General features: G+C 33.7%; 1 protein-coding gene across 1 annotated transcript in view; it reads left to right on the plus strand.

The window, feature by feature from the left end:
* Positions 1-25,402, plus strand: part of CSMD3 (CUB and Sushi multiple domains 3) — a gene marked incomplete at its 5' end in the record, with an annotated part of 280,868 nt that overhangs the window by 174,048 nt on the left and 81,418 nt on the right. Inside the window, 8 exons of the mRNA XM_019628256.1 lie at positions 698-907; positions 3,396-3,584; positions 4,281-4,458; positions 5,332-5,477; positions 16,985-17,065; positions 17,750-17,863; positions 22,871-23,059; positions 23,453-23,599. Of these exons, the coding sequence (XP_019483801.1) occupies positions 698-907; positions 3,396-3,584; positions 4,281-4,458; positions 5,332-5,477; positions 16,985-17,065; positions 17,750-17,863; positions 22,871-23,059; positions 23,453-23,599 (1,254 nt within the window). The remainder of the gene's footprint in view (positions 1-697; positions 908-3,395; positions 3,585-4,280; positions 4,459-5,331; positions 5,478-16,984; positions 17,066-17,749; positions 17,864-22,870; positions 23,060-23,452; positions 23,600-25,402) is intronic.

Below are 25,402 nucleotides of genomic sequence, written 5' to 3' on the forward strand. Positions count from 1 at the left end.
AAATAAAATATTAATTGAATTAGGCAAACATACCTCAATGAGGCTTTTATTTCATTTTTTTCCATCCTAGTGACATTTCACTATCTCATATTTTAATTTTGTTTATAAAGATATTGAGACTATTTTATGATATGACAGCATATAACAATGATCAGTAGATTATACTGAGATTAATATATAAAATTAGCATTATCTTCTGACAAGCAAAGTACTAAAAGAGCACACCGATAAATTATATGCCTCTGAATGATATTTTAGAGAAATTAATTTATCCCCTATAGATGAATAACTAATTTCTAACACAATTGTGGAATCTGATTATATAAATCAAAATTGGCAATTATATTTTGGGCTCAAATTGGCATTTTACAAAATGCAAATTACTGATTAGCCTTTTCTTTAAAAATAGGTTGCTATAATTTTAAATAATATTAAAGAACAAGAAAGCCAATTTCTTGATTAGTTTTGCTATGGTGACAATGTCGTAAAATAAAAAAATTTTCCCATGTGACAAATCGTGGGCGTTTGAGAACAGTAGTGTAACTTTGAACCATAACAAATTCATGGCCCAGGTCTAAGGAGCATGCCTCTCAATCTAAATGGAAACATATCTAAGTGCATTAATGTGTGTGTATTTGTGCGTGTATTTCATTTGGCAAAAGAATAAAGTAATAATATGTTTGCTATTTTTCTTTAGGTGTACATCTCCAGTTTGTAAATTTTTCTACAGAAACCATACATGATTACTTGGAAGTAAGAAGTGGATCCTCCGAAACTAGTACTGTTATTGGCCGGCTTAGTGGTCCTCAGATACCATCTTCCTTATTCAGCACGACCCATGAAACCAGCCTGTATTTTCACAGTGACTATTCACAAAACAAACAAGGGTTCCACATTGTATACCAAGGTGAGATGGGTAATAAAAAGTGAATGGATATTTAACCCCAAATCAGCTATTAGCAATCTTACTAACTCTAAGTATTTTCTATTTTTAGAAAGAGACAGGAACCTAAACCATGGCATGCTTCAATTAACAAGATTTTTTTAATAATTTAATTTTCAGGCAACTATATAGAGGGATTGATGTCTTTTTGAAGCCTTAGAGAATTCTAATCATGAAAAAAGGATTAAATTAATATTAATACACAATAAAATTAAGTAAGTCAAGGCAAGGCAGTTAAAGCAAGGCAAGCTGTCTATCAAAGGTTTATCTTTGCTTTTATATAAAAATAAGTGTATTGAAAAGATATTTTGTAGTACTCATCTATTGTATGTAAAGTTATTTTATTTCATTTTATAATGATAGCATAATATGACATTTCTTGATTCTATTCTACAGTCATAAGAATATAAAATAAATATTTTGACAATCATATATTAGGCCTATTTCTGATATAAAAGTGCTGCGTGACCTGAGCAAGATTTTTATCCCTTTTGAATAGGTCTGGTAGACCAAGGCTCAAGTGTTGATTCTCCATGTTTAATTTAAAGTGGCCTAGGGTTCAACTCCATTTTTTCATTTGCATGATGGAATTAGTAATAGTGTCTCCCAGATAAGTTGTTTTGAACTTTATATGATAAAATGAAGGTCAAATATATACCATGATTTATATCATCAGTATTTATTTGGTGCATTTTTAGCTACTTTTATTATATTATTTCAGATCTTAAAAGTCTAAAATTGTAAATTAAAGTTATGATATTTTACACAAACAGTGTAATTCCAGTGACTTCAATGTTTAATGAAAATAACTTAAAATTTGACTATTCTTCTGACTAATTATTAAAGGATTTCATGAGTATACGATAGTTTTGGATGTGAGGTCCACAAGAGCAGGGACCTTTGTGTTGTTCATTGATGTATCTCAGGTGCCTAGAACAGCAGTAAGAGCACAATAAATATTTGCTGAATACAAGAGTATACACCCAACAGGAAATTTAAGTGCAGTTAAAATAGACCCAACATCCAACTGCTTAGGTCTAAAATAATTACAATTTGTATTATGTTGGTGTACATAATTTAAGAGCATGTAACACATCATTCTTTACATAATGCAGGAGTCATTTATACCACCTCTCAGTACACAATTAAGTATTTTCCAAATGAATTTAATTATTTCAGAAACAATTGGGCCACTGATTTTCTTGTTTGCTGCTAGAAGACTTAGAGCGTTATCTGTGGCCCTTCTCTCGCATGTATACAGGGCCTTCTGCCAGTACTTTATTTCACTTAAGCCCATCTTCATCTTCTCTTCCCTGACTTCATTTTCCCGCTGCCTCTCAAAATAATGTTTGTATTTCAATGATGTAAAATTAGAGTTTGAACTTTATTAACTGCATCTTTCTGTCAATGTGTCCTTGAAAAAAAGTATCATTATTTACATAATAAAAGCATAAAAGATATAGAATTTGTTACTGTTGCTGATCTAATATGAATACTATTTACATGAGCCATAAGGTGTTACAATTATCACTAGATATTATTTGTGAATTGCATTGAGTTTTATAACTATCTCTTCTTTTACTGCATTTATGCCATTCAGCTCATGGCTTTTTTAAAGAAATAGGTTACTTTATACAGAGTCACAGAATCAATGTTATTTTTGGATTATCTTGTGATTAGACTTTAAGAACTTTCTGAATTTTTGAAAAATTTGTAGTAATCACTGGTTATAGGCTATAAATTCAGCAGTGTTTATTAAGCATTTACTATCTGAAGTGCAATGGGCAAGGCTTTCAGATGTAATGATGAACAAAACAAACAGGAACTTTGATCTTATGGAGAATGTAGAACAAGAGGGGTGTGAACAAATAAACGTGCAGTTATACTACAGTGCCAAAACTATCATGATAATTAAAGAACAACATTTATATTAGGAGGACATTTGTTTACTAGTACTTTATATTATTCAATAACTTCTTTGGAGCAACTCAACAGAGGGATATTGGGGCTTGTTTCTTTTGGAGAAAAATTCATAAAAACATTCAAAAAGACTCAGAATTAGGTTTATACACATGTTTAATTTATTCTATGTATATGCACTGTAACTAGGAAGCAATTACAATCTATGGAAAGGAATCAGACTATGTTTGATTAAAATTGTGACTGTAAAAGTAGTTTACATTTTCATTAAAACTTATAATTTAGGTAGATTGCATAAGTGGGTGAAGACACTGAATGCATTTTTATGAATTGTACTACATTTTAAATGTGAAAATTGTAGACATGAGAAGAAATTTATATCATACTCTCATTGACATCATTTATTGTAAACCTGAATTACTAGTTATAACCAACTGCAAGCAACACTGCCTCCATTTTGCAAGTTGCAAATAGTGCTCATCTGTGGTCTTCCAAAATTCAGAGAGGAAAACATTCTTTTTCCCTTTGGCAGCCTATCAGCTACAAAGCTGTCCTGATCCACGCCCGTTTCGAAATGGCTTTGTCATTGGCAGTGATTTTACTGTGGGTCAAACCGTTTCATTTGAATGTTTCCCTGGATACACACTAATTGGAAATTCAGCTCTCACTTGCCTTCATGGAGTGAGTCGAAATTGGAATCATCCACTTCCAAGGTGTGAAGGTATGTTTCATCTATGTTTAATATATTTTGTTTTGGCACCCTTTCTTGTCTTCCTTTTCAAATAGCATGCTCAACACCCAGTCTCTCTTTCAGTTGAATAATTATAGTTACTACACCGGTCAAATCCTAAAGCTCCATAATGAATAACTGATCTTGTTATTGGCAGAAGTCCTAACCTTCCCATTTGAAGTAAAATTAAAGTTAACACTGTAGAGCTCCTCGTATGTGTGTGTCTATGTGGGTGTTGTGTGTGTTTAATAATCATTCTTATATAAACCAATAAACCAGATACTGCTATTGAATTTGGGCTCATTTCCTCATAAAAAAACCTTTTAAACAAAAATGCCTTGAATGTCCTATAAGACCTTATGTGTATACATGATGTAAGACAAATAAGAGTTGAATAGTGTATCTATTGATAAGGTATTTGAAAAAAGAGAAGACAATGTAATTTATTAATCTAATGATAGTTAATAACTGTGTAGCATGCCTCATATTGAGAAATAAATAAAAACTGACTATACGAGTACCGGTATTTTGTTCATGGTTTGCAACTGCATTTTATATACCAAACTGAGATAAAAACAATACAGATGTATTTTATACTGCTTAAGAGGTATGAAATGCTTGTCTTTTTCTCTATATTCAATTCACTGTTATTTTATTTTAACATTTTGTTTTGTATCTTTTCTGTAGCTCTTTGTGGAGGGAATATAACTGCAATGAATGGTACCATTTACTCTCCTGGGTATCCTGATGAATATCCCAACTTCCAAGACTGTTTTTGGCTTGTACGAGTAGCCCCTGGGAATGGAATCTACATTAATTTCACTGTCCTTCAAACAGAACCAATCTATGATTTTATTACTGTATGGTAAGCCAGGACCATTGTTATTGTTTGATTCAGCTATATATAACGGTAAAACAAGGTAGCAATGAAAGTTATCACAATCCTCTGTAAACAGAAATTGCCATCTGGTATTTGAATTGGTGTGTAACTGAGGGTGACAGTATGTATTTTGTAGAGTGAAACAAAGAAGAGAAATGGGTTTTGGCTTATTTGCCTGTAAAGTAGCTAAACACTTTGAACAAAAACTTTACATGTGAAAAAAAGATTTAAATTTATTATTAAATTAATATGCAAAAATAGGGAATTAATTGCAATAAGTTTAAGGTAGGAAAGTTCTCTAGAAAAAACAATAAAAATTAAAAGCCTATATTCAAATCACAATTTTAATATAACTATTTAACTTCTGTCATAATAATTTGTTACAAAATAAATTTGTATTATCCTGTTAATTAAAACATCTTTACTTATAAAGAAATCATCTGTAGTAATTATTGACAATTGGCTAATAGCATTACTGTATGAGTTCTAAGATTCCTTCTAAATTTCACAATCTGTTACTCAAGATTGTTTTGAAGAAAATAAAAGCAGGGCAAATCTCAAGTATTTGGGAGGCTCTTGATTGTGGTCAGGAAACCAAACAATGCAATTGTTTACAGCTAACATGGGTGGATTTCATTTAGGTAAAACTGTCATCTATTTTTATACTTTACATTTTTAAATATGGTATCATCGAAATAAACATAAAATATACCAATTCGATTGGGCACTCATTGGTTATTTTATCTGTTGCATCTTCATCATCTCACATGTAATATCTTTATTAAACTTAATGGAAAACTCCAAAAAATTAATCTCAATCTCTTTTTCTCCCTTCTCTGCTCTGTCTCTCTCTGATAGGGATGGGCCAGATCAAAACTCACCTCAGATTGGGCAATTCAGTGGCAATACTGCGTTGGAATCAGTCTATAGCACTTCAAATCAGATTCTAATCAAATTCCACAGTGATTTTACAACAAGTGGCTTTTTTGTTCTCAGCTATCATGGTTTGTATTATCTAAGAGTTTATATTTCACTTGGTACTGTTTAAAATTATCCTGAAAAATAAATGTAAAATATATTTAACACATGATTGAAAAGATATTACAATCTGACATTTTTTTATCATTTCAAATAAATATTTGCTTGCAAAGAATAATCTCTTCTAAGCATTTAGGGACATTAAAATGTAAGCAAATGGAAATCAGAAATAAATCAGTCAGTAATTACCCCATAGAAAATAATCATCTTTTACATGGAAACCAATAAAAGAGAACCAGATGTTCATATTTCATTGCATGTAACTTTGAGACATTAATACATTTTTCAATACAAAATGCTTAATCTACTCAACCTGCTGTGAGTCTTTCTAAAATTAGCATCCAATATCTTTATGCTTTGGATCTTATTACTCATTCATTTATACTCTTGTTTCAAAACTGTATCTACTCTAGAATCATAGTTTTAAGTGACTATTCCATATTATTAAGTTCATAGCTTTTACTGCTGTGGAACAATTTATGAAGAGTTTCAATTTTAATTTCTTTTATAGAATTATTCTGGGTCCTCTCTTCTTAACATTAACTTTTTGAGAGAACATTCATATGGTTTCATAGAATTTTAAAATTTTTCCTTTTATCTCAAATTCATAATTATTTTGTTATAAATAAGAAAATGTTTATTATTTCTAATGATTACATCCCTTTATCAGCTATGACCATACTTCCATGAGACACATTCTGCTTCATAATGACTTTATTCGACCAATACCATGAGTATTTCACAGGATCAATAAGCTACTAAATTAAATTTCTAAGTTATATGAAAATATGCAGCATAGACATGTACTTTGTCCATTACATTAATATACATTTTAATATTTTAATCTTTTTCGACACAAAGTAAAACTGTGGTACTGAAATCTTATATTCCATGAAAAGTATGGTAAGTGAAATATGATTATGCTCACATTCAAAGCACATTGGGTTTAGAAATAGAGAATTGGTCAGAAAAACACTTGATGTGCTTAATCTCAGTACGTATCAGCCACTGGATGGTTCCCAGTTTCTACTTACTTCTGTAGGGCCTACAGGTGCAGGAACACTCCAGCATAGCAAATAAGAAAGGGGGTGTTTATTTAGATAACTTTATTCAGGCTTTTTATTTGTTAATAACTCATTTGCCTTTTTTACTGACTTGGTTATTGATGCTGGCAATGTGTAGATATAGTCGAAGGCTATACTAAGATTAATAGCTTTATTACTTTGATAGATAATCATAATTCAGGAACCAATAAATAATAGTTAAGGTCAAAAGATGAATTGGTTGCTGACCTGCACTTTGTACATTTTCTTTTTTCTTGGACCCCTGTGTAAATTTTTATTGTTTTGTGCCCTGCCTGAACAAATGACAAAGAAGGGACTATTCAGTGATGGACTATCTGTAAGATAACATTAGAGAAGTGTAAAATTCTTGTAAAACTTAGGAGACATTGCAAAGGGGAAATATTGCCAGAAAAGAGGGTGTCTGTGTATGTGTGTGTGTATTTATATAGAAACCATTACAATTACAGAGAGTATGTACACACACAAAATATGAATGTGGATTCACATAGACATTTATGTGAATGTATGCAAAAATTTTTATACCAAAATATGTTTTACCTATTTTGTAACTAGGTTTTCAGTCATGTATAATAAAAATAGAATTGGCTTAGGTAAAAGAAGATCAAATATTTAGTGCTTTATCTTCCAGTTAACTTTGAACAAGCTACCTTTCGGTCTCCACTTTTTTTTTTTTTAGCTATAAAACAACTTGGTAGGGTTGCTGAGAGGATTAATGAGATATTGTGTATGTAAAAATTACTCCCATTACTGGCATAAATTAGGATGAACCCTATGAAACTTTTGGTCAAAAAGTGTTCAATATTGGCAATTATGCATTGCTCAACCCAAGTAATTGCTGTCATTGTTACTATTATCAGCATTACGTAGCAGAGATGATACGAGAATTGAAGACAATGGATAATATACAGTTAGCATAGTGCCTGGTAAGAGTAGATGTTCTGTAAATTGTTCCTTTCCTGATCCTCCCTTTTTGTTACATTTTAGATTTTCTAATAGAGCATTTATTTTTATACTTTAAATTTCATAATAAGGCACAATTGTCAGAACTTAAAGAAGCCTAACATTTGAATCAATATCTCTGGAAAGTTTACCTAAACCTTAAAACAAGCTTGAAATTTGGAAATGTAGCCAGGGCTCATGTTAAAATTGACAGAGGCTTTACATTCCACCAGCCCTCTTAGGATAATATTCCTAAAGCACTGCTTTCATCTTGACTCACCCTCTTAGGATAATATTCCTAAAGCACTGCTTTCATCTTGACTCACCTTTTCAAGAATGCATGATATCTACATTAAATCAAATTTAAAGCTACCCTATAATCTGGCTCACAGAATCTTACCCCCTAGTGTCTACTCTGACTCCAGTCAAATTCGTTCTCTCACTGCCTCGTGAACTTCTATTCTCAAATGGTTTCTTACTCATCTTCAATCCTGTAAGTCCCTCCATGTTAAGTCCCATTTCCTACATTTCTTGACAACTTGAACTTATAGGGACCACTACCATCTTTTCTCTGATTGCAGTTAACTCTTTTAACCAACTTTTTCAGGACTTAATTATAGTATGGTGTATTGTTTTATAAACCAGTGAGTTTAATAATAGTGAATGCTTTTTTGAGGACACAGATCACATTTCTTCTGCTTCTTAAATTAGCCCTTTTATATTTTGATCTTTGACTGATTGATCGATTACTTCTATTTTAGTCTTACAGAGAGACGTTTGTGTTCAGGTTTTTTCAAAAGTTGTTTAATTTATTTGAGCTGTAAAAGTGACGACTTTTAAAAAGATCATTTTACACTATGTGGATGTGTACCCATTCCCCTCCCTTACAGAAACAGCAAAAAAATGCCTCTTTTCAAATTAGTGTTAATACAGTTTTACACAACTACAATATAATATTGATATTCTCTGCCCATATTCAGTACCTATAGTTTAGTGCCAAACTGATAAACATAATGATAAAAAAATTGTTCAAATCATTTGGTATTTTTTTTGATAAGTACACCAGTAGATAATTTACTTTTAACACTTATTTTAAGCCAATTGATTATACCTAACTTAGAATGGTTTACTCCCATATTCAGTTTTCTTTAATTCTCGCTGATTTAATATCTCCTTCTGCTATGCTCTTCCCTATAAAATCAGAAGTGATTTCCTTAGGACTTGTGTATTTATTACATAAATTTGGCAGATCCATCTTTTCATCTATTTTCTTAAGATCACATTGATCATTTAGGTTGTATTTATTAATATATTTTTAATGTTTGAAAGGAAAAAAAACATGTGTTTTTTTTCTCTCTAACCTGACTTCCTTTATGAGATCCAGCCAGCCATCTGTCTTTATAAAATATCACTTTCATAAAGCCTTTCATGATCAAAAATAACATTCATAAAAAGCTTTGCAAAATGAAATTTCTGTGCAATGAAAAAATAGGACAGGCATAAATGTTGAGGCACTTTATCTCATATATCACATTTCTTCTTCATCTGAGGAAATGTTTTTGTCTGTCTCTGTATTGCCGTAATTGTAATTCCCTAAAGTAAGAACTGGATTTTCTTGATATCTGACTTAGAGTCAAGATGGGGTTGGCTTATGATAAATAATAACAACATTCAGTCCTAATCAGTGACTCTTTGGAAGTAAATTGCACAAAAACTATTTAACTGCATGTTTTTGCAGACACTGACTTTGTATGATACTTACAGTAATAGTGATAGCTGCCATTTATTGAGAGCTTAATATGCCTGGCACTATGCTAGGTCCCTTCCATGTCTTATTGCTAATTTTTGTAATAACTCTGCAAGATAAGTATTATTATCCCCATTTTAATAATGGAAGAACTGAATGACAAAATTTGTAACATACATAAAGTTAGAGATTTCTATTCTAATAAATAGAAGTGCTGCTTGGAATTCACAAGAAGTCTGTCTAACGCCAAAGAATTACTTCTTTTTAAATAATGACAACAACAGCAATAAAATAATAGCTAAAATATATTGAGATTTTACTAAGTGCCAGACAATATCCTAAGCTGGTATTATCTCATGCATAAATTATATTTAATGGTATATAAACCTAATTTTTCTTTAAAAATTTAGCAAACATTATTTTCATTTTTAGCACGGTAATAGGTTATCTTTTTTATTTTTATTTATGTATTTATTTATTTATTTAAAGAAAACCCCTTCTAATTATAACTTGGAGCTTGAGATTTCTTAGTGCTTCTCTTCCCCAGGACCTAGAAGCTGATTACAGTATGTTGGCAGGTTTATCGCAACTCAGTGTGTTTTTCCTTCATAGTTCCCAAAATGTGCTATAGTCACTGTGTAAAGAGAAAATACATTTTATTCAAGGTCTGACTTATGCAATCAACACAATCAGGTGGCTATAGTATAGCCAGAATACATACCTATTAATTTAAAATAGAACATATCATTTTACTGTTTAAATCCATTATCCAAGTTACCTCTTTTTCTAATAACAGAGAATTAGGGTATTCAACTTATACTCAGATTTTCTCAGTGATCATAATATTTAATAATTTATATTATTTATTTTCTATTATTGGCATAACTGTGAAAGAACGAGTTGATTTTATATTGACTTTTAGGTTATTTTTAAGAACTGCATTTAAAAGGTCTGCAATGTCTTTTAGGTCATCTTTTAAGGTTACATTGCCTGTACGATAAATGCTGTATTTGGGGACAAGTATATTTAACTCTACAAAGTCTTACCCTAAAAGAGACTGCTGCTGATATAAGGACACGTTTTGTATAAAACATAAATCACTATTGCTTTGAACTGTGTGATCCCTTTGCCTCATAAAACCTAAAGACCTTACTTCTTTTCGTATTTCACTAGATTTTATTTTGAACTCATAAAGTGTTTCATTGTTTGATGTCCTGAGAGCATAGGGTTGTAGATATCCTACAATTTTATATAAATGTGTATATTTAAGGTACACACCAAACTGGAAAAGATAATGTCATTAACTGTTATTTAATGACTACCTAGTGATTACTTAAATGACTAAAAGTCATGTAAAAGTGCTTACTATATTTTGACACTTTGCTGTATGTGCACACCTACTGATGAGTTATGGTATGTATTTTCTACATTATGTTACTGTTAGTCCCCTCTAGCCAAAGTCCATTAGGAACACACCTTTAGTTAAATAAAGTTGGGTTTACTGGCTCATTGTAACTAGTGAGACAACATACCGTGAGAGATCCTTGGCATGTCAGTAAGAGGGTGTTAGGAGAGGCTAGTGAGAGGATCCGGGCTGTAGAAGATGGTTCTGGGAAGGTTCAAGGAAGCGTGCTTTTCCTCTGGATTGGGTTCTGTCAGAACATTGGAGCAGTTCTATAATTAGATATCTTAATACTTCTTTTTAGAAGGTAAAATGAATGGGACATGTCTAAAACTATAATTGGTATGGAAACAACCTTCACTCATTAGCTGGGATGGAAGAATCTTGGTCATTTTGGGGGTTTGGACGGTGTTCTTGTTTTTGTTTTCTGTGCCCAGATATGATGGTGGAAAGATATTGTTTTTGTCTTGTCCCAACAAGGTCAAGGAGATGTCGTCTGATGTTTGTGAAATTGTTGATGGTCAACAGTAGATAACCTAGCTCTATCAGTTAGAGCCAGGCCTGCTCCAAGCTGACAGATACAGGAGCTGTTTTGTTTTGTTTTCTTTTCTTTTCAATATGCAGAGTCATGTCAAGTGATCATTAAAAATAGCTATAGCATGTTCCTTCACAGCCCAAAGCAAATCAAACAGTGGTAGTGAACAGGGAGAGGAAAACAGGGCCTGACAAAGAACAAATTCTCACCACTGACGTGCAGTTACCTATAATGTCCCAGGTAACTCAACCTCTTAACAAAGAGACCCTTGGCACATTACTTTCCAGATTCTAATGGGCTCAGCACTATGGCAGCATGCGTTCCATTGGTTATTTGCATATGGGGACGTCTTTCATGCAACAGATACTGGAATTTCCTTGTGGGTAATCCAGGAAATTTCTTAGTAGCTTAGTTTACTTCTGTTATTCCATCCCTAGGGAAATACGAAGGGTGATGTAGATCATGTAGATCCATTCCTCATGAAAGGGAATTTCCTGTTTCATCTGTAAATCCAGGGATAAGCATTTTCTCTTGATTTCTAAGAATCATTTTTAGGCAGAAGCAAACTGATTATAAAGCCTTAACTGAACAAAAATGATGTTTGTAAGTAATTTAAGCACTGCTGAAACTTACCTACGAGGTTCATGTCAACTCACTAGCAGGTTTTTTCCAAAATGGAAAAAAGTAATTATTTTTCTCTCTTAATTAGAACTAGGAGACCGTTTGTTTAAACACTCTTAAGTCTGCTTTCACGTGGAACTGCTTAACCTTATTTTACATAGCTTTTGAAATAACATTGCCAAAATTACATTACTGAACATGTAATGATCAATGCTCTTTCTTCTCCAGATTTTCCCCAAATCACGAAATTTTCACACTTGAACTAATCTGGGTCACCACTGCAGTACACCAGTGGTTATAGGGAGATGTTAGCATCTATCAGGGAACAGAGAACATTATGTTGTTTTGGTTTTTTCCCTCTGTAAGAAATACTATGTCCTTACTTGGCAGAAAGATTGTACACTTCCGCTGTTTTGGTTTAAGGAAGACATACAGAATGGCCGTTTGACAGGGTTCTGGTTTTTGTTTGTTTGTTTTTAAGAAGCCTTTAATAGCTCAGTTGAACTGAAGTAGATAAATACAGCATTCTTTTCTGGAATTAGGTTGGATGTTTCATTATAAAGAAAACAGGAAATTAAAAATAACCAAAAAATATTGCCAGAGTCAAACCCTAAAGCAATTTCAGAGAGCAAATGTATTGAACCAGGAACCAGACCTCTATACATGTTTAAACAAAAACAGGGCACTATTGAAACAACAGTCATCCTCAGAAAAGACGGACACGTAGCATATGATGCCCTCATGGAGTTATTAAATAGTAGGTGGTGTTTTCAAGCTGAATGGAATGTCAAATGAAATGATTCTTCTAAAGGGAACACGGATTTCAATCAAACGTGTATTTTAACTGTGTGAATCTCTGTGTTATGCAGCTTTTTCATGAATGGTCATAATTGTGAAGCTGTTTCTAAATAAAACATTCCATGAAAAGCGTGGACTAAAATACATGCTAATACTATTTAAAATTTAGATGACACCATTTGAAAGTTTCAGTTCTGCCAGGGACAGTGTGTGGCCTTGTCTACCTCACATCACTTCGCTGGGTCTCCTCTTCCCTCCGTTGCCCTCAAATAAACAGATTCGCATAGGTGATTTATAAGGTGAATTCCAGCTCAAACAACCTATGCAAGTCTAACCTATACAATTTGGTGTATATTCATCCTAGACCTGCTTATTTTCTTCCATATGTATTTTCCTCCATACAGTATAAAGGATGAGGTATTTTTTAACTCAATTCGTTATTAGTTAGTATTTTTTTAATATGATTTTCAGGACACTGTCCTATCAGCCTTGAGACCACGACACATACAACCTATATTATACAGGATTCTGCAATGACTTGCTGAACTCAGGGACTTAATAGTACAACATAAGGTACAGCAAAGTGAAACAAATAAAGAATCTCCACATTTTCAAAATATAGCCAATTTAAATCAAGATAAAAATCAAAGTGACTTGTTTGATGTGTTCTGGGAAGTTACATGGGTATGAGCCCTTGGAATGACATTGGGGTTGTGAGTAAAGCCATGTGACTGAGATTCTATGTGTTCAGGGCACAACTGCCATCACAGTGGCCATGCTCACGTCATCCTTTGACAAACAGGGAATGTTCTTGCCCTTTGAAATGACCATATGTGTCAGGCATGATTCTAAGCACTTTGCAATATATTAACTCAACCTCAGTTTTAGGTTTATTTTGCAGATGAGAAAACTGAAGCACAGAGCTTTAGCAATTTACTTTGTCCTAGCCTCTCGTTTGTAGTTAAATCACTCCAATCTCTGTCCCCATCATCACATGTCTTCCCTGTGTGTCCATCTCTCTCTCTTCTCTTTTTATAAGGCAGTCATACTGGTTTAAGGGCTCATCTTAATTCAATATGGCTTCAACTTAACTTATAACATCTGCAACAACCCTATTTCCAAATAACATTGTGATTTTGGGAAAGACATACATTTTGGGGGATATTATTCAACCCTATACAACAGTTATGAAATGAGAGAGGTCCACCCTGAGAAGTTGGCAGCAAGAATCCAAAGGCATCGGACAAATTTTAGACCTATTTTAACAAACTAGTAGAAATTGATGAAGATTGAATTTTTGAAAGCTGTTTATGGTTTAACCATTTATAAAACTTTGCCTTCAAGAGTTTAACGAGAAACAGATACAAAAGGGTTCCTTTCATTATCCCCTGTCCTTTACATTGTAATGAGAATTACATAGTTAAACCCTGAAAAACACCGCAGGCAGATTCTCTTTAGACCCCATTTTCTAGCACTCTGACCCATAATTGCCTCTATTTCATCCCCATTTGCAGTTTCAGAATTGAGAGTCATTTTCACTATGACTCTGTTTAGAGACTATTTCCCTCCCAAGAAAACCAGTGTTTTGCATTTTATTTGACAAATATTTGTTGAATTTATAAGCATAATAGAAGCAGCTGTAAAAAAGAGAGATAAGCATTATCCTCCCTCGTGTTACTTAAAGTCCAGTTAGCGATACAAACAATGAACAAGTAAGCTAATAAATAGGCAATAGTACATTTTGAAACAAGTCATGATTATGTGCCACCAAACAGAGTTCTGTGATTGGAAAATAACAGTAAAGGGTCAGGAGAAACAGACAGCCCAGAGCTCAAAAGAGATGTGTATCCAGGCAATATAAAATTGGAAATTGAGACAGAGTCAGGCTTGAAGTCAAAAGAATCAATAAAATTACTTACATGGAGATTGTAGAAAATTGGTTCAAAGGAAAGTTTATTTAGCATTCAAAACTATAAGATTGATGTAAATAGAATTTTTCTTACTGAGGTAGAGGAAGGAGGTAAGAAAACCGTGTGTCTCCTTAGACCCTCCATGGCCCCAAGGTGACCCCTTGGCTTTAGAAACAGTTTATGAAACTGCTGGTGATTGTAAAGATCAGAGAATATGAGCATAAGAAAGAATTTAGCTTAGAGCACCCATGTGGTTTTGGGAAAATAACATAATATCTCTGAGTGTGATACTCCTCATTAACAATTTATAAACTCCTCCTTTTAACTCTGCAACTGAGTTATCTAGGTCATTCTAAGCATGTTCTACAGATGCAATAGTCATGGATTCTTCGTTGATAAAAATGTGCTTGCTTTCAAATAACAAAATAATGTGATTATCATGAAGATTAAAAATAACGTTAAGGGCAAACAAAAGTAAAATAATACATATGAGGGCATCTCCACACTCTTTAACCTCTGAGTTGACCTATGTTCTACATTAAGGTCAAATAAAATGCTCTTGTTGAAAGCATAATCTCATAAAAATTTCTCAGGAAGACTCTCTGTTTGCCCCTCCTCTTTGTCTTAATGCTTTGGCACTTCTTACAATTACCCTTTACCTTGCTAATTGTATCTTTTAAGGTCTAACTTAAGGAAAATGATTGTCAAAATTCCCAATGTTACTCTCAACTAAACTTTTTCTTAAAAACGCAGGTCATGCTTCTCTGCCCTGGGCCTGTTTCCCAGCAAGTCTTCTCCTCTCTAGTGGTAACTCTTCTGTGTAGAGCAATGTTTTACTTGCAAATTAACATCCCTGCACAGCGAGTGCTTTTATAAACAGGTTAAAGTACCAGAAGGAAGATGTTTGAAGAGACAGACAACAATTTACAGCAGGATATTGAAACAGATTTTCTTTGATTCACCCCTCTCCAGCTACGTTTTGAACTTTTTTTTCTCTTCGTCCTTATTAACCTAGAAGTTGATTAGATTATTAACCTCTTATAAATAGGTTTTGTTACACAATGATGAATCAGTACTCAAATTTCTGCTCATGTTTCCTCCTCCATCTGAAATGCTATGATTATCCTTCAGAACTGGCAACACCTTACGCATTTTAAAACATTTGTCTCATTCATAGCCTTATGTACAATAGGAGTCTTCTTTAACTGGTCTGATAGATGCACCTCAGGCCTCTCGTAACACTCTCACAATAGGGGCAATGTGGATGGTTTGGGCTGTGAAGCTAGAGGACATAGGATGGAGTCGTGGGTAACCTTGCACTAGCTGTGTGATCTCAAACAAGTCCCTGTATCTTTTAAGCTTTATTCTTTGTATCTGCACATTGATGTATATAAGTAACTTCACTCCTGAGTTTAAGTAATAAAATTAAGCATATAAAACAGACACTTACTCAGATGTCATAATTACGTTAAAATGTGTTTCTTGAATGAACAAGACTCCTAGTGAAAACAGATTTTAATAAAGCAAGTGATTGTGATATAAATATATAGGAATAGTAGTCACGATAGGTAGAGTCATAGAGATTTTTTTTTGTGGTCTTTAAATTATGTCAAAAAAGAATTTCTCTAATCCAATGGAAGGACCTGTTCAAGTCATATACAATAGAAACTTGGAAACATGAAACTTAACAAATAGATATTTTGTAAACATAATAATGTAGCATGGTCAGAGAAGGAACTGGAGCCAGACTGCCTGGGTTCAAATTCTAGCTTTACCACATTACTGCTGTGATTTGGACAATTTTTAAAACTCTTTTTAATAGTTTTCTCTTTTATAAAATGGAGATAATTATGGAAATAGGTACACAAATTGAGTAATGAATAAATAACATTTTTGGAAGGATTAATATAGTTCATATAAGTAAAGCATTTATAATATTTCCTGGAAGAGAGTAAGCATTGAGCACTTGTTTGAAATGATGTCTGTATGCCAGGCACTTTACTTGGTGCAGGGGATTTTGAGATGAACCTTGGGGAAGATAAGCATTGGGCACATAAGTAGACAAGAATATGTGATTCCAAATTGTGATCACTCCAAGAAGGATTAGCAGGTTTTATGAAGCACATGACAAGAAGGAATAGAATGAGGGTAAAAATTAAGAAGTTAAAAGGTAAGCGTTCTTACCATGGGAAAATATTTTGGCATCTAAGGAATGATTTATGTCCCCTCATGGTTACAGCATTTCTTTAAATGAATAAATCATTGAAATTTGGTAAATTCTACCATTTATTTTTATTCTTATATGTAAACCTTGCATAGTTTTTTCCCCACAAATGTGAGTATATATATATATATATATATATATATATATATATATATATATATATATACATATAGCTGCTCAAGAAGGAATAAACACATTCTCTATTTTTTTAGCCTATCAGCTAAGAGTGTGCCAACCTCCACCACCTGTACCCAATGCTGAAATTTTGACAGAAGATGATGAATTTGAAATAGGTAAAGTCTGTTAAATTACGTTCAAAGAAAATGCACTGTTAACAGAGATATTTGCTTAAATAGAAACAAAAATAAAGTATAGTAACAGCTTGGCTTCCACCCCCTTTCCCTGGATAGATGGGGATTATTTAGAATTCTTAAGAATGCACAGCAGTGAAAAATGGAAAGGGAGTCTTACACAAGAAGGGAGAATTCTGTATTTCCAGGGTATACAGTTAGAAAACAGTGTGAGAATTTGAACTGTATAACTGTATAATGTCTTAATAAATTTATATTGATTTTGGTTGAGAAATGTAGGAAGATATCAATATCCAATGTAAATCTAATCTTAATATAAAAGCAATAACGAATAATAGTTTTTACTGCTTGATGCATTTTTAATGAATATCTTACCTGTACCAACCAGATTATTCCCTTACTACTGTCGCTTATATCCAGCTGGTGTGCACCAGTACTGCCTTGCTGGTAGTTCACTCTTGGCTTCAGTTCTGATTGGTCAGTGCCTGTGACCTGATAGTTCAACATTTGGAATAGCTTCCCTGCTTACTACTAATAGGATTTATACTGATTAAAAATGACTGAAAGAATAAATGTTCTGATTTTACAATAGAAACATCTGAAAATTTTCACACCGTTGCTTCTCTAAAACCACCTCTGTCTGTTCTTTTTTTTTTTTTTTAATAGGTGACATTATTAGGTACCAGTGTCTTCCAGGATTTACTTTGGTCGGTAATGCAATCCTGACATGCAGATTAGGAGAACGGCTCCAGATGGATGGGGCACCTCCAGTTTGTCAAGGTACCAGTTATTATGATTATTTATTTACAAATGCTTGTTTTATGTTTAATTCAACACTGGTGACATTGAGAAACATCTACTTTATAGCAATAATCAATACTTAACAGGCAGTAATGTTAAAAGTTACACAACTCATTTGTGGCGTTTTTTCATTCCATTATTTCTCAGATTTAACTTTGAACATTCTGATAATTCCAAAGTTTAATTTTTCTAGTTCATCCCAAAGGAAGTTCAACTTACTTAAATTATTTTTGCTGTGAGGGGTAGAAATGGAGGCAGAAAATAAGAGAAGTCATTTTAAATAAAGGCTCCAATGTGAATTGCCTGTTCTGACTACTAGTTGCATTAAACTTTTTTGAGCACCTGTTCAGTGTGAGGATCTGAGGGGAAAACAAATAAATAGAAAACAACTTGGTCTCTATTATGAAGGCCACAGCATAAGGACCTATGACAGAGGACCATAGATTTATATAGTGTTTAATGGGGCAGGGAAAGCTTGATGGAGGCATTGCTCTCTGAGTCATGAGATCCAAATTACAAGTGAGACTTACTCTGTTGAAATAGAGGTAGGGAAAAGGTGGTTCACGTGACAGATGTATATGCAAAGACACAGAAGTGAAAGACAGTAGGGTATGGATTTGAAGGAATTCACCATGCTACAAGGACAAGACCATCATGGACCTTGAATATATGCTAGAGTTTGGATCTTCAAGAATCATGTATTATTAATTTGAGTAGATTCTAGGGCCCAGAACAGTACCTAACACATAATAACTAATTATAAACACTGGTTAATTTAAATAGAATTTGAGTTACATGTGATTTTCCCTTTCTAGTTTTTCTTGGATTACTTTTTGCATTGAGATTTATCCTAAGGAATGGAAAGCTGTTTCCTGTGTGATATGTTAACTGTTATAAGCCTAAAACCAAAATTCTGCTTATTATTCCAAACATGCTATAAGTGGGAATGAATATTTGATTTTCTATGTCATTGGAGTCCTTATAAAAAGATGGAAGGATTTTCACAAAGGGCTTTTACAGTAACCAAAAGAAAAACATGTTTGGAGGTATAAACCAGTGCCCATGTGAAAATTTTCCTTCTACTTTGTCAACGATTTTAGAACATCTTAAAGTTGGTTGGGTATTCTGAAGCCTATCATGTATATTCCTGATATTTAAATGTCATTTATCCAATGTTTTTCTTTATACATGACTACTTTTTATTGTATTTATAATAAATTATTTAGGATTCACATTCAGATATTTAGACATGTGAATGGAGAAGATAGAGTCACAGCCTTTTGGAAGTGTATACATGGGAAAGTAGCTTGCGTTGACACAGGAAGGTGTAAATGAATAATTACATACCAGGACTTTCTAGACCCCAATATATAAACTACATTTTGAGCTCTTGGAGGACAACACTTCTTTTTTTTTATATGGATCCCAATTCAATATATTTTTTAAAATTAAAATAAAACAATTTAGATAACTCAGTTATTTCACAATCTCTCTTCTCTTATACTTGCAATATCTTATTTTCAAAATCAGAATTTTCTATAGATTAGTAATGGCATCTCTTCATATTCTATCTGCTGTGGAGAATATAAAAAAGACAATAAATTTTTCTCTCATAATAATATCAGCTAACTAGCTAAAAGTGAATAAATTACCCCTCAGAAAGTGTCCATGCAGAGCTACTATATTAATTAATTGGTCAGGCACAAAGCTAAAAACCTGACTTTACATTTTTGTTGAGTTAATCTACAAGCTTGCTAGCAGTCCTTCATTTGGAACCTTTTAGAACTAATCTACATTGTTTTTAGTGTATTTAAATTATTTGATTTTTTTTTACCCTTCCTAAATGGGGCTGCATCATTTTTGTTATTCTTCCCTGGATCCTCTGTAGTTCTCTATCTCACACTTAAAATATGGAAAGCAATTCTAAATGTGATGCATTTCAAAGAGTTTGATATAAATGAAACATAGTGAGTGGTTATATTTGGTGATTAAAAAGTGGGGTCCATCTAGCTGACTCTGTTAGACTGTTCACTATAAGCTTTCTGAGCATCAGTTTCCTCATACGTATAACGGGGATAAAAATTGTACATACTTCTTAAAGTTGTGACAAGTAAGTGCGATACTGCACAAAAGGTGCTTCACAGTGTCTAACAGAGTCACAATCAATAAGTACTTACTCTTATTATTGATGGTTGTCAGGCTTCTTGCTACCTGTTGAATAGCATGAGAAGAGATTAATTTGTGTGTTTGCAATAGATTATGTTGGGTCATACCAGTTTTTCCAAAGTAATATGGAACATTTATTCAGTTCAGAACATTGGGGTCAAAACATTAAATAAGGTACAGCACTTTCTTTTCAATAACCACAGACTAGAAAGGGAGCCAAAAAAGGAAGGAAATAATACCCATAAAATTGCTACCTGAAATCACAGAAGCATACATTACAGAGGCACTGGTGAAGAAATCAACAGTTCTGCTTGATGGAGGAGAGGTTCAGGGAGTGATTCACAGAGGATGAGACCCTTGATCTGGGCCTTACAATGCCCTAACATTTCAAATGCAGCAGACAAGAAAAGGACATTTGAAACAGAAGCACCAAAAAATGTACTGAGTTCAAAAAGCTATAGGAGTCCATTCAATAAGCATTCCATTTCAGAGGAGGAGGGGCCAGAACCAAAGCTGGAGAGGTGAGCAAGGACTGAAATGGGAGGGCTTTGTGTCAAACAGCGAAGCCGCTGAATGGTGTTTAGTGAGGGAGCAACATGCCAACTAATCCAAACAGTGACTTCCTTAGCTAAATATTCCAGAAGTGTTAAATATCTGGGCACACACTAAGCCATTCCTTAAAACTTACTTCAACCTATATACATCTTTCATTTCAATATGCCATGGCTGCATATTCAATAATATTCTTCATCTTTGACATAGATTTTCCATTTCACTTCTAACCTTTAAGTTTATTTATTTTACATATTTTTTTATTTAGTGAAAAACAAAGTTCAGGTTTCTTTTTTTTAGACTGAAAATGAACCAATATCATATGCCAATTTTTTTTAAATCTTAAGATCATATTTAAGAAGCAAACTTCTCAGACTGATGTAAAAGAAACAGAAGTAAAAGCCAAAAAGCCAGAAACAGTTCTGAGAGTTAGCTATGCTATATTCTATAGTCATTTTTTTTCAAATATCTGTATTAGTTATGGCAGATATTTTCAAGTTATTTCTTTTTAAGTTATTCGCTTGGTTAAAAAGCAGTCATATTTTGCTATAAATTGCTGTTTTACTTACTCTTTTTCATCCCTACACTACTTGGAGATTTTATAACTCAAAATATTTCATTGTCCTTGCACCCAAGAAATGGTCAATATATAAATCCTTCATCTATTCATCTATAATCCAGCAACTGTAGTTGGTATTTCCAAGTCTATCTCATTTGAACAAAGATTGAAAAACAAGGATTCTGTTTAGGGTTGTGCTCTAATTATTTTGAGATGCAGTGCTGTGTAACACCAAGATGGAAATTGTATAGTAATTGGATTAGAAAATAGCATGGGATGTATGTCCAAATCACCAAACCCTCAAAAATTTGTCTAGTCCACACCAGTTGCTTGAATGCCTTGTATAATACAACTAAAAATTGGTCCATCCTAAGTTTAAAAACTCTTTAGCAAGGAGATACATGGGTCATTTTGCCTTAGCCACTTCTACTATTCTGACAAGTAAGGAAGTTTTTATTATATTGAACTAAATCCTGTTAGATATGTATTAGTTTAATGCTGCACCATGTGAGCTCCACTGAGCAATTCCAATCCTCTTCCCACATCGTAGAACCTCAAATTCTTATGAAAAAACAAAAAAAGACTGATGTGGCATCTCTTAAGTGATAGGATTTTATCATCTTGGTCACACTCTCTTCACAATGCATATTTAAGCAGATGCTTGTATTATTTGGTCCAGTGTATAATGGTATTGATATTAACAATTAAAGTTTACTATATTTTGGAAACTTACATCATAATTATGTTTTTTTTGTCAACATGTAGCAAATTATCTATGTTTTTGTGTACACAAAAATATATACACATATACATATACACTCACATACATACATACATACATAGGGTGCCAAAAAAGTGTATACACATTTTAAGAAAGGAAAAAACTGTATTAAAATTATAATACTCAATATATACCGATAACGAAAGATGAATCCAAGTCATGTTTGACTGCTCCAATTACAAGAGGCACTCAAAGTGGTTACCACCACTGTAATTTTAATACAGTTTTTTCCTTTCTTAAAATGTGTATGCATTTCTTTTTGGGCACTCTCTGTATATATTTGTGGAATGTATACCATAGGTATTATTATAAAATAAGAAGACCTTGTGCTTTGGATTACATTTATGGTTTGGAAATAGCACAAAGAACTGAAAGGGAACTGGTAACCCCCAAATTGTGTTAAATTCTCTTAGATTAAGCACATTCCTGAGATCAGAAATGGTTTTCCTGGAATGAATACTCCGAGAGACAGCAGTTTCCTGTCTCGTCCCACACACCTGAGTGAGTTAAAGTTTAGGAGAGAAGTGAGTGGGTAAGTAAGAAAGGAAAGCAGAGAAAAGGGCAGCAACATAGACAAGAGAGGCAGAGGGGTTAGGACATAAGAAGATGAGAAAAGGTAAGAAAGAATATAAAGAAATAGAAGAAAATAAATGCCTCATCTTTTAATTATTTATCTATTTATTGTCCAGAAAAGTAATGCATCTTCTATGTAATAAAGAAAAAGGAAATCAATACCATCAATTTGTAGGTTATTCCTCCATTTTTTTTTAACTGCAAGCTTAATGCAAGTCCCTTCTAACACATAATTCAAGGTATTGTCTTCTCTGAAAGAGAATTGCGCATGAAAGCAGAGTTTCCAGGTTTTAAAATGCACTGTTCACTTAGGCCTGAAACACTAGCATTATTTAATGATTTCTTTCTTTGACAGTTCTCTGTCCTGCCAATGAATTACGGCTGGATTCCACGGGAGTCATATTGAGTCCTGGATATCCTGACAGTTACCCAAATCTGCAAATGTGTGCCTGGAGCATTTCAGTAGAAAAGGGATATAACATCAGCATGTTTGTAGAATTCTTCCAGACAGAGAAGGAATTTGATGTTCTTCAGGTGTATGATGGTAACCATGGGTTATATTTACTGGATATTCCTAAATTGAGTCCAAATACTCTATTTATACAATGCAGACATTCAGTATCAACAACTATGTATATGGTTTTATGTTATATTATAGATAGTTTTAGAATATCAACATCAAATTTGCTTAAATACCATATGAAAATGGTAATTAACTTGGTGATTTTATACATTGGAGAGTCTTTGGCTATGAAATTAAAATGTGGAAAACAAACATTTTATATTATGTTTTAAGTTACTGTTGATGAGGCAGTTCGGTTGAGGAGCAATTTCACTATATATAATAATACTATTCTAATGATATAAAATACTAAAAGTAAATTGGAACATAATTTTTCAGGTGTATCTAAAAAATTGTATTATGTTCTTTCTGAAGGACCAAATATTCAAAGTCCAGTGCTTGTTTCCCTCAGTGGAGATTATTCATCTGCTTTTAATGTAACGAGCAACGGTCATGAGGTTTTTCTCCAGTGGTCAGCAGATCATGGCAATAACAAAAAAGGCTTCCGGATAAGATATATCGGTATGTGATACTTATAACTTTAGCACAGATCTCACCTGTGTCCACAGTACTTTTTTTTTAAAGCACACAGACCCAGGCCTTATTCCATTAGACAGGAATTTAAAACACAGTTCTTCCACTGTTGTTTCTTGAGCAATTTATGGGACCTCTCTCTGTCTTAGTTTCACCATTGTATGATAATAATTCTACAACTTGGTCATATGATTTTTGAAAAGATGAAAAGCACTTAGAATATTAATGACTTATCTAAGTTAATTATCAATTAAAATTATTTTTAATGTTTTTTTTCCCAGTAGATTTGTTTCCTTTGAACTTTCACAAAATTAATAGTATTGCTCAATTGTGTATATCTGATCAATTTCATAACTCCTTTAAATTACACATTTGAACAAAAGGTAAAGATACAATGGTAAAAACGTTTTCATTATTATTCATCTGTGATACTTGCTAACTATATTAAATATTTAAAGAGAGAATGACGGACAGACACATCATTTAAAATGTAAAAAAATAAGTGTTTTGTCACTACTGCTTTTCATAGAGTAATGTTTAGAAAGATGTGGGCTGAAAATTCTTATAATATCAATATGAAATAGCTTTTTGTATGACTTTCTGTTTATAAGATCTACTGATGCTGAGTCAATAATTTTCTTGTTGTGTAAGTGTACATAAATAGTTCCCCATTAAGTTAAGGTTATACTGCTTTTTTTGTTTGTTTTTTTAAAGATTTTATTAGGGAATTCAGGGAGGGGAACAGCGCTGGGGAATTGGGGGAATGTGAACAGACAAGTTGCTGTCCTTTTGTTCTTCAGTCTAGTTGTGGAGGACATTGCTTTACTGGCCCATGTTGGTATTAACATTGTGTTCTTCCCGGGTGAGGCACATCGGTCACCAGCCACTGGACAGCCGCTCCCCGTGGCTCTTGGCAGCTCACGCTGGCTGCCAGCCACACACGGTAGCTTAAGGCAGCCCAGTGCAGCAGGGGCTGCAGCCTACCCATCACTGGTGACTCACGGCAGCCCAGCGCCAGGTCAAGCTGTTGTTCACCATCTTAGCTGTAGAGTACAGTGTCACCGGACTTCATATGGGATCCGAATCAGGGCCCTGCTGCTCAGAGCTGGCGTCCCAAGCCAGCTCTTAACCAACACGCCACTCGGCTGGCCCTGTATTCCTTTTTTTATTGCCATTCTAATTCATTTCAGATGCCATCTCTATGTGCTCAATAGCATAATACTTTAGAACCAATTAGCCATCTCTTTCTGTGCAGTGTTCAGATAATGTCTTCCTAAACCATGGGTCATTGCTAGTCATTCAACTGAAAATTACTTTCATAAATATTTTATAAACAATTCTGACATGGGCCGGCCGAGTGGCACGATGGTTAAGAACTGGCTTGGGATGCCAGAGGGCCCCGGTTCGGATCCCACATATGAGGGCCAGTGACACTGCCCTCTACAGCTAAGATGATGAACAACAGCTCAACCTGGAACTGGGCTGCCATGAGTCGCCAGCGACGGTGTAGGCTGCAGCCCCTGCTGCAGTGAGTTGCCATGGGCTACCGTATGTAGCCAGCAGCCAGCATGAGCGGCCAGCAGCCGCTGTGAGCGGCCGTCCAGAAGCCAGCGACTGATCTGCCTCACCCGGGAAGAGTGCAATGATGTTGCCAACTTGGACCAGTGAAATGTCCTCCACAACTAGACTGAAGAACAAAACAACAGCAACTTGTCTGTTCCCCTTCCCCCAATTCCCCATCACTGTTCCCATCCCCCCAATTCCCCAATAAAAAAATCTTTAAAAAAAACA

The sequence above is a fragment of the Hipposideros armiger genome, unplaced genomic scaffold (assembly GCF_001890085.2).
Source record: "Hipposideros armiger isolate ML-2016 unplaced genomic scaffold, ASM189008v1 scaffold_770, whole genome shotgun sequence".
Classification (NCBI taxonomy): Eukaryota; Metazoa; Chordata; class Mammalia; order Chiroptera; family Hipposideridae; genus Hipposideros; species Hipposideros armiger.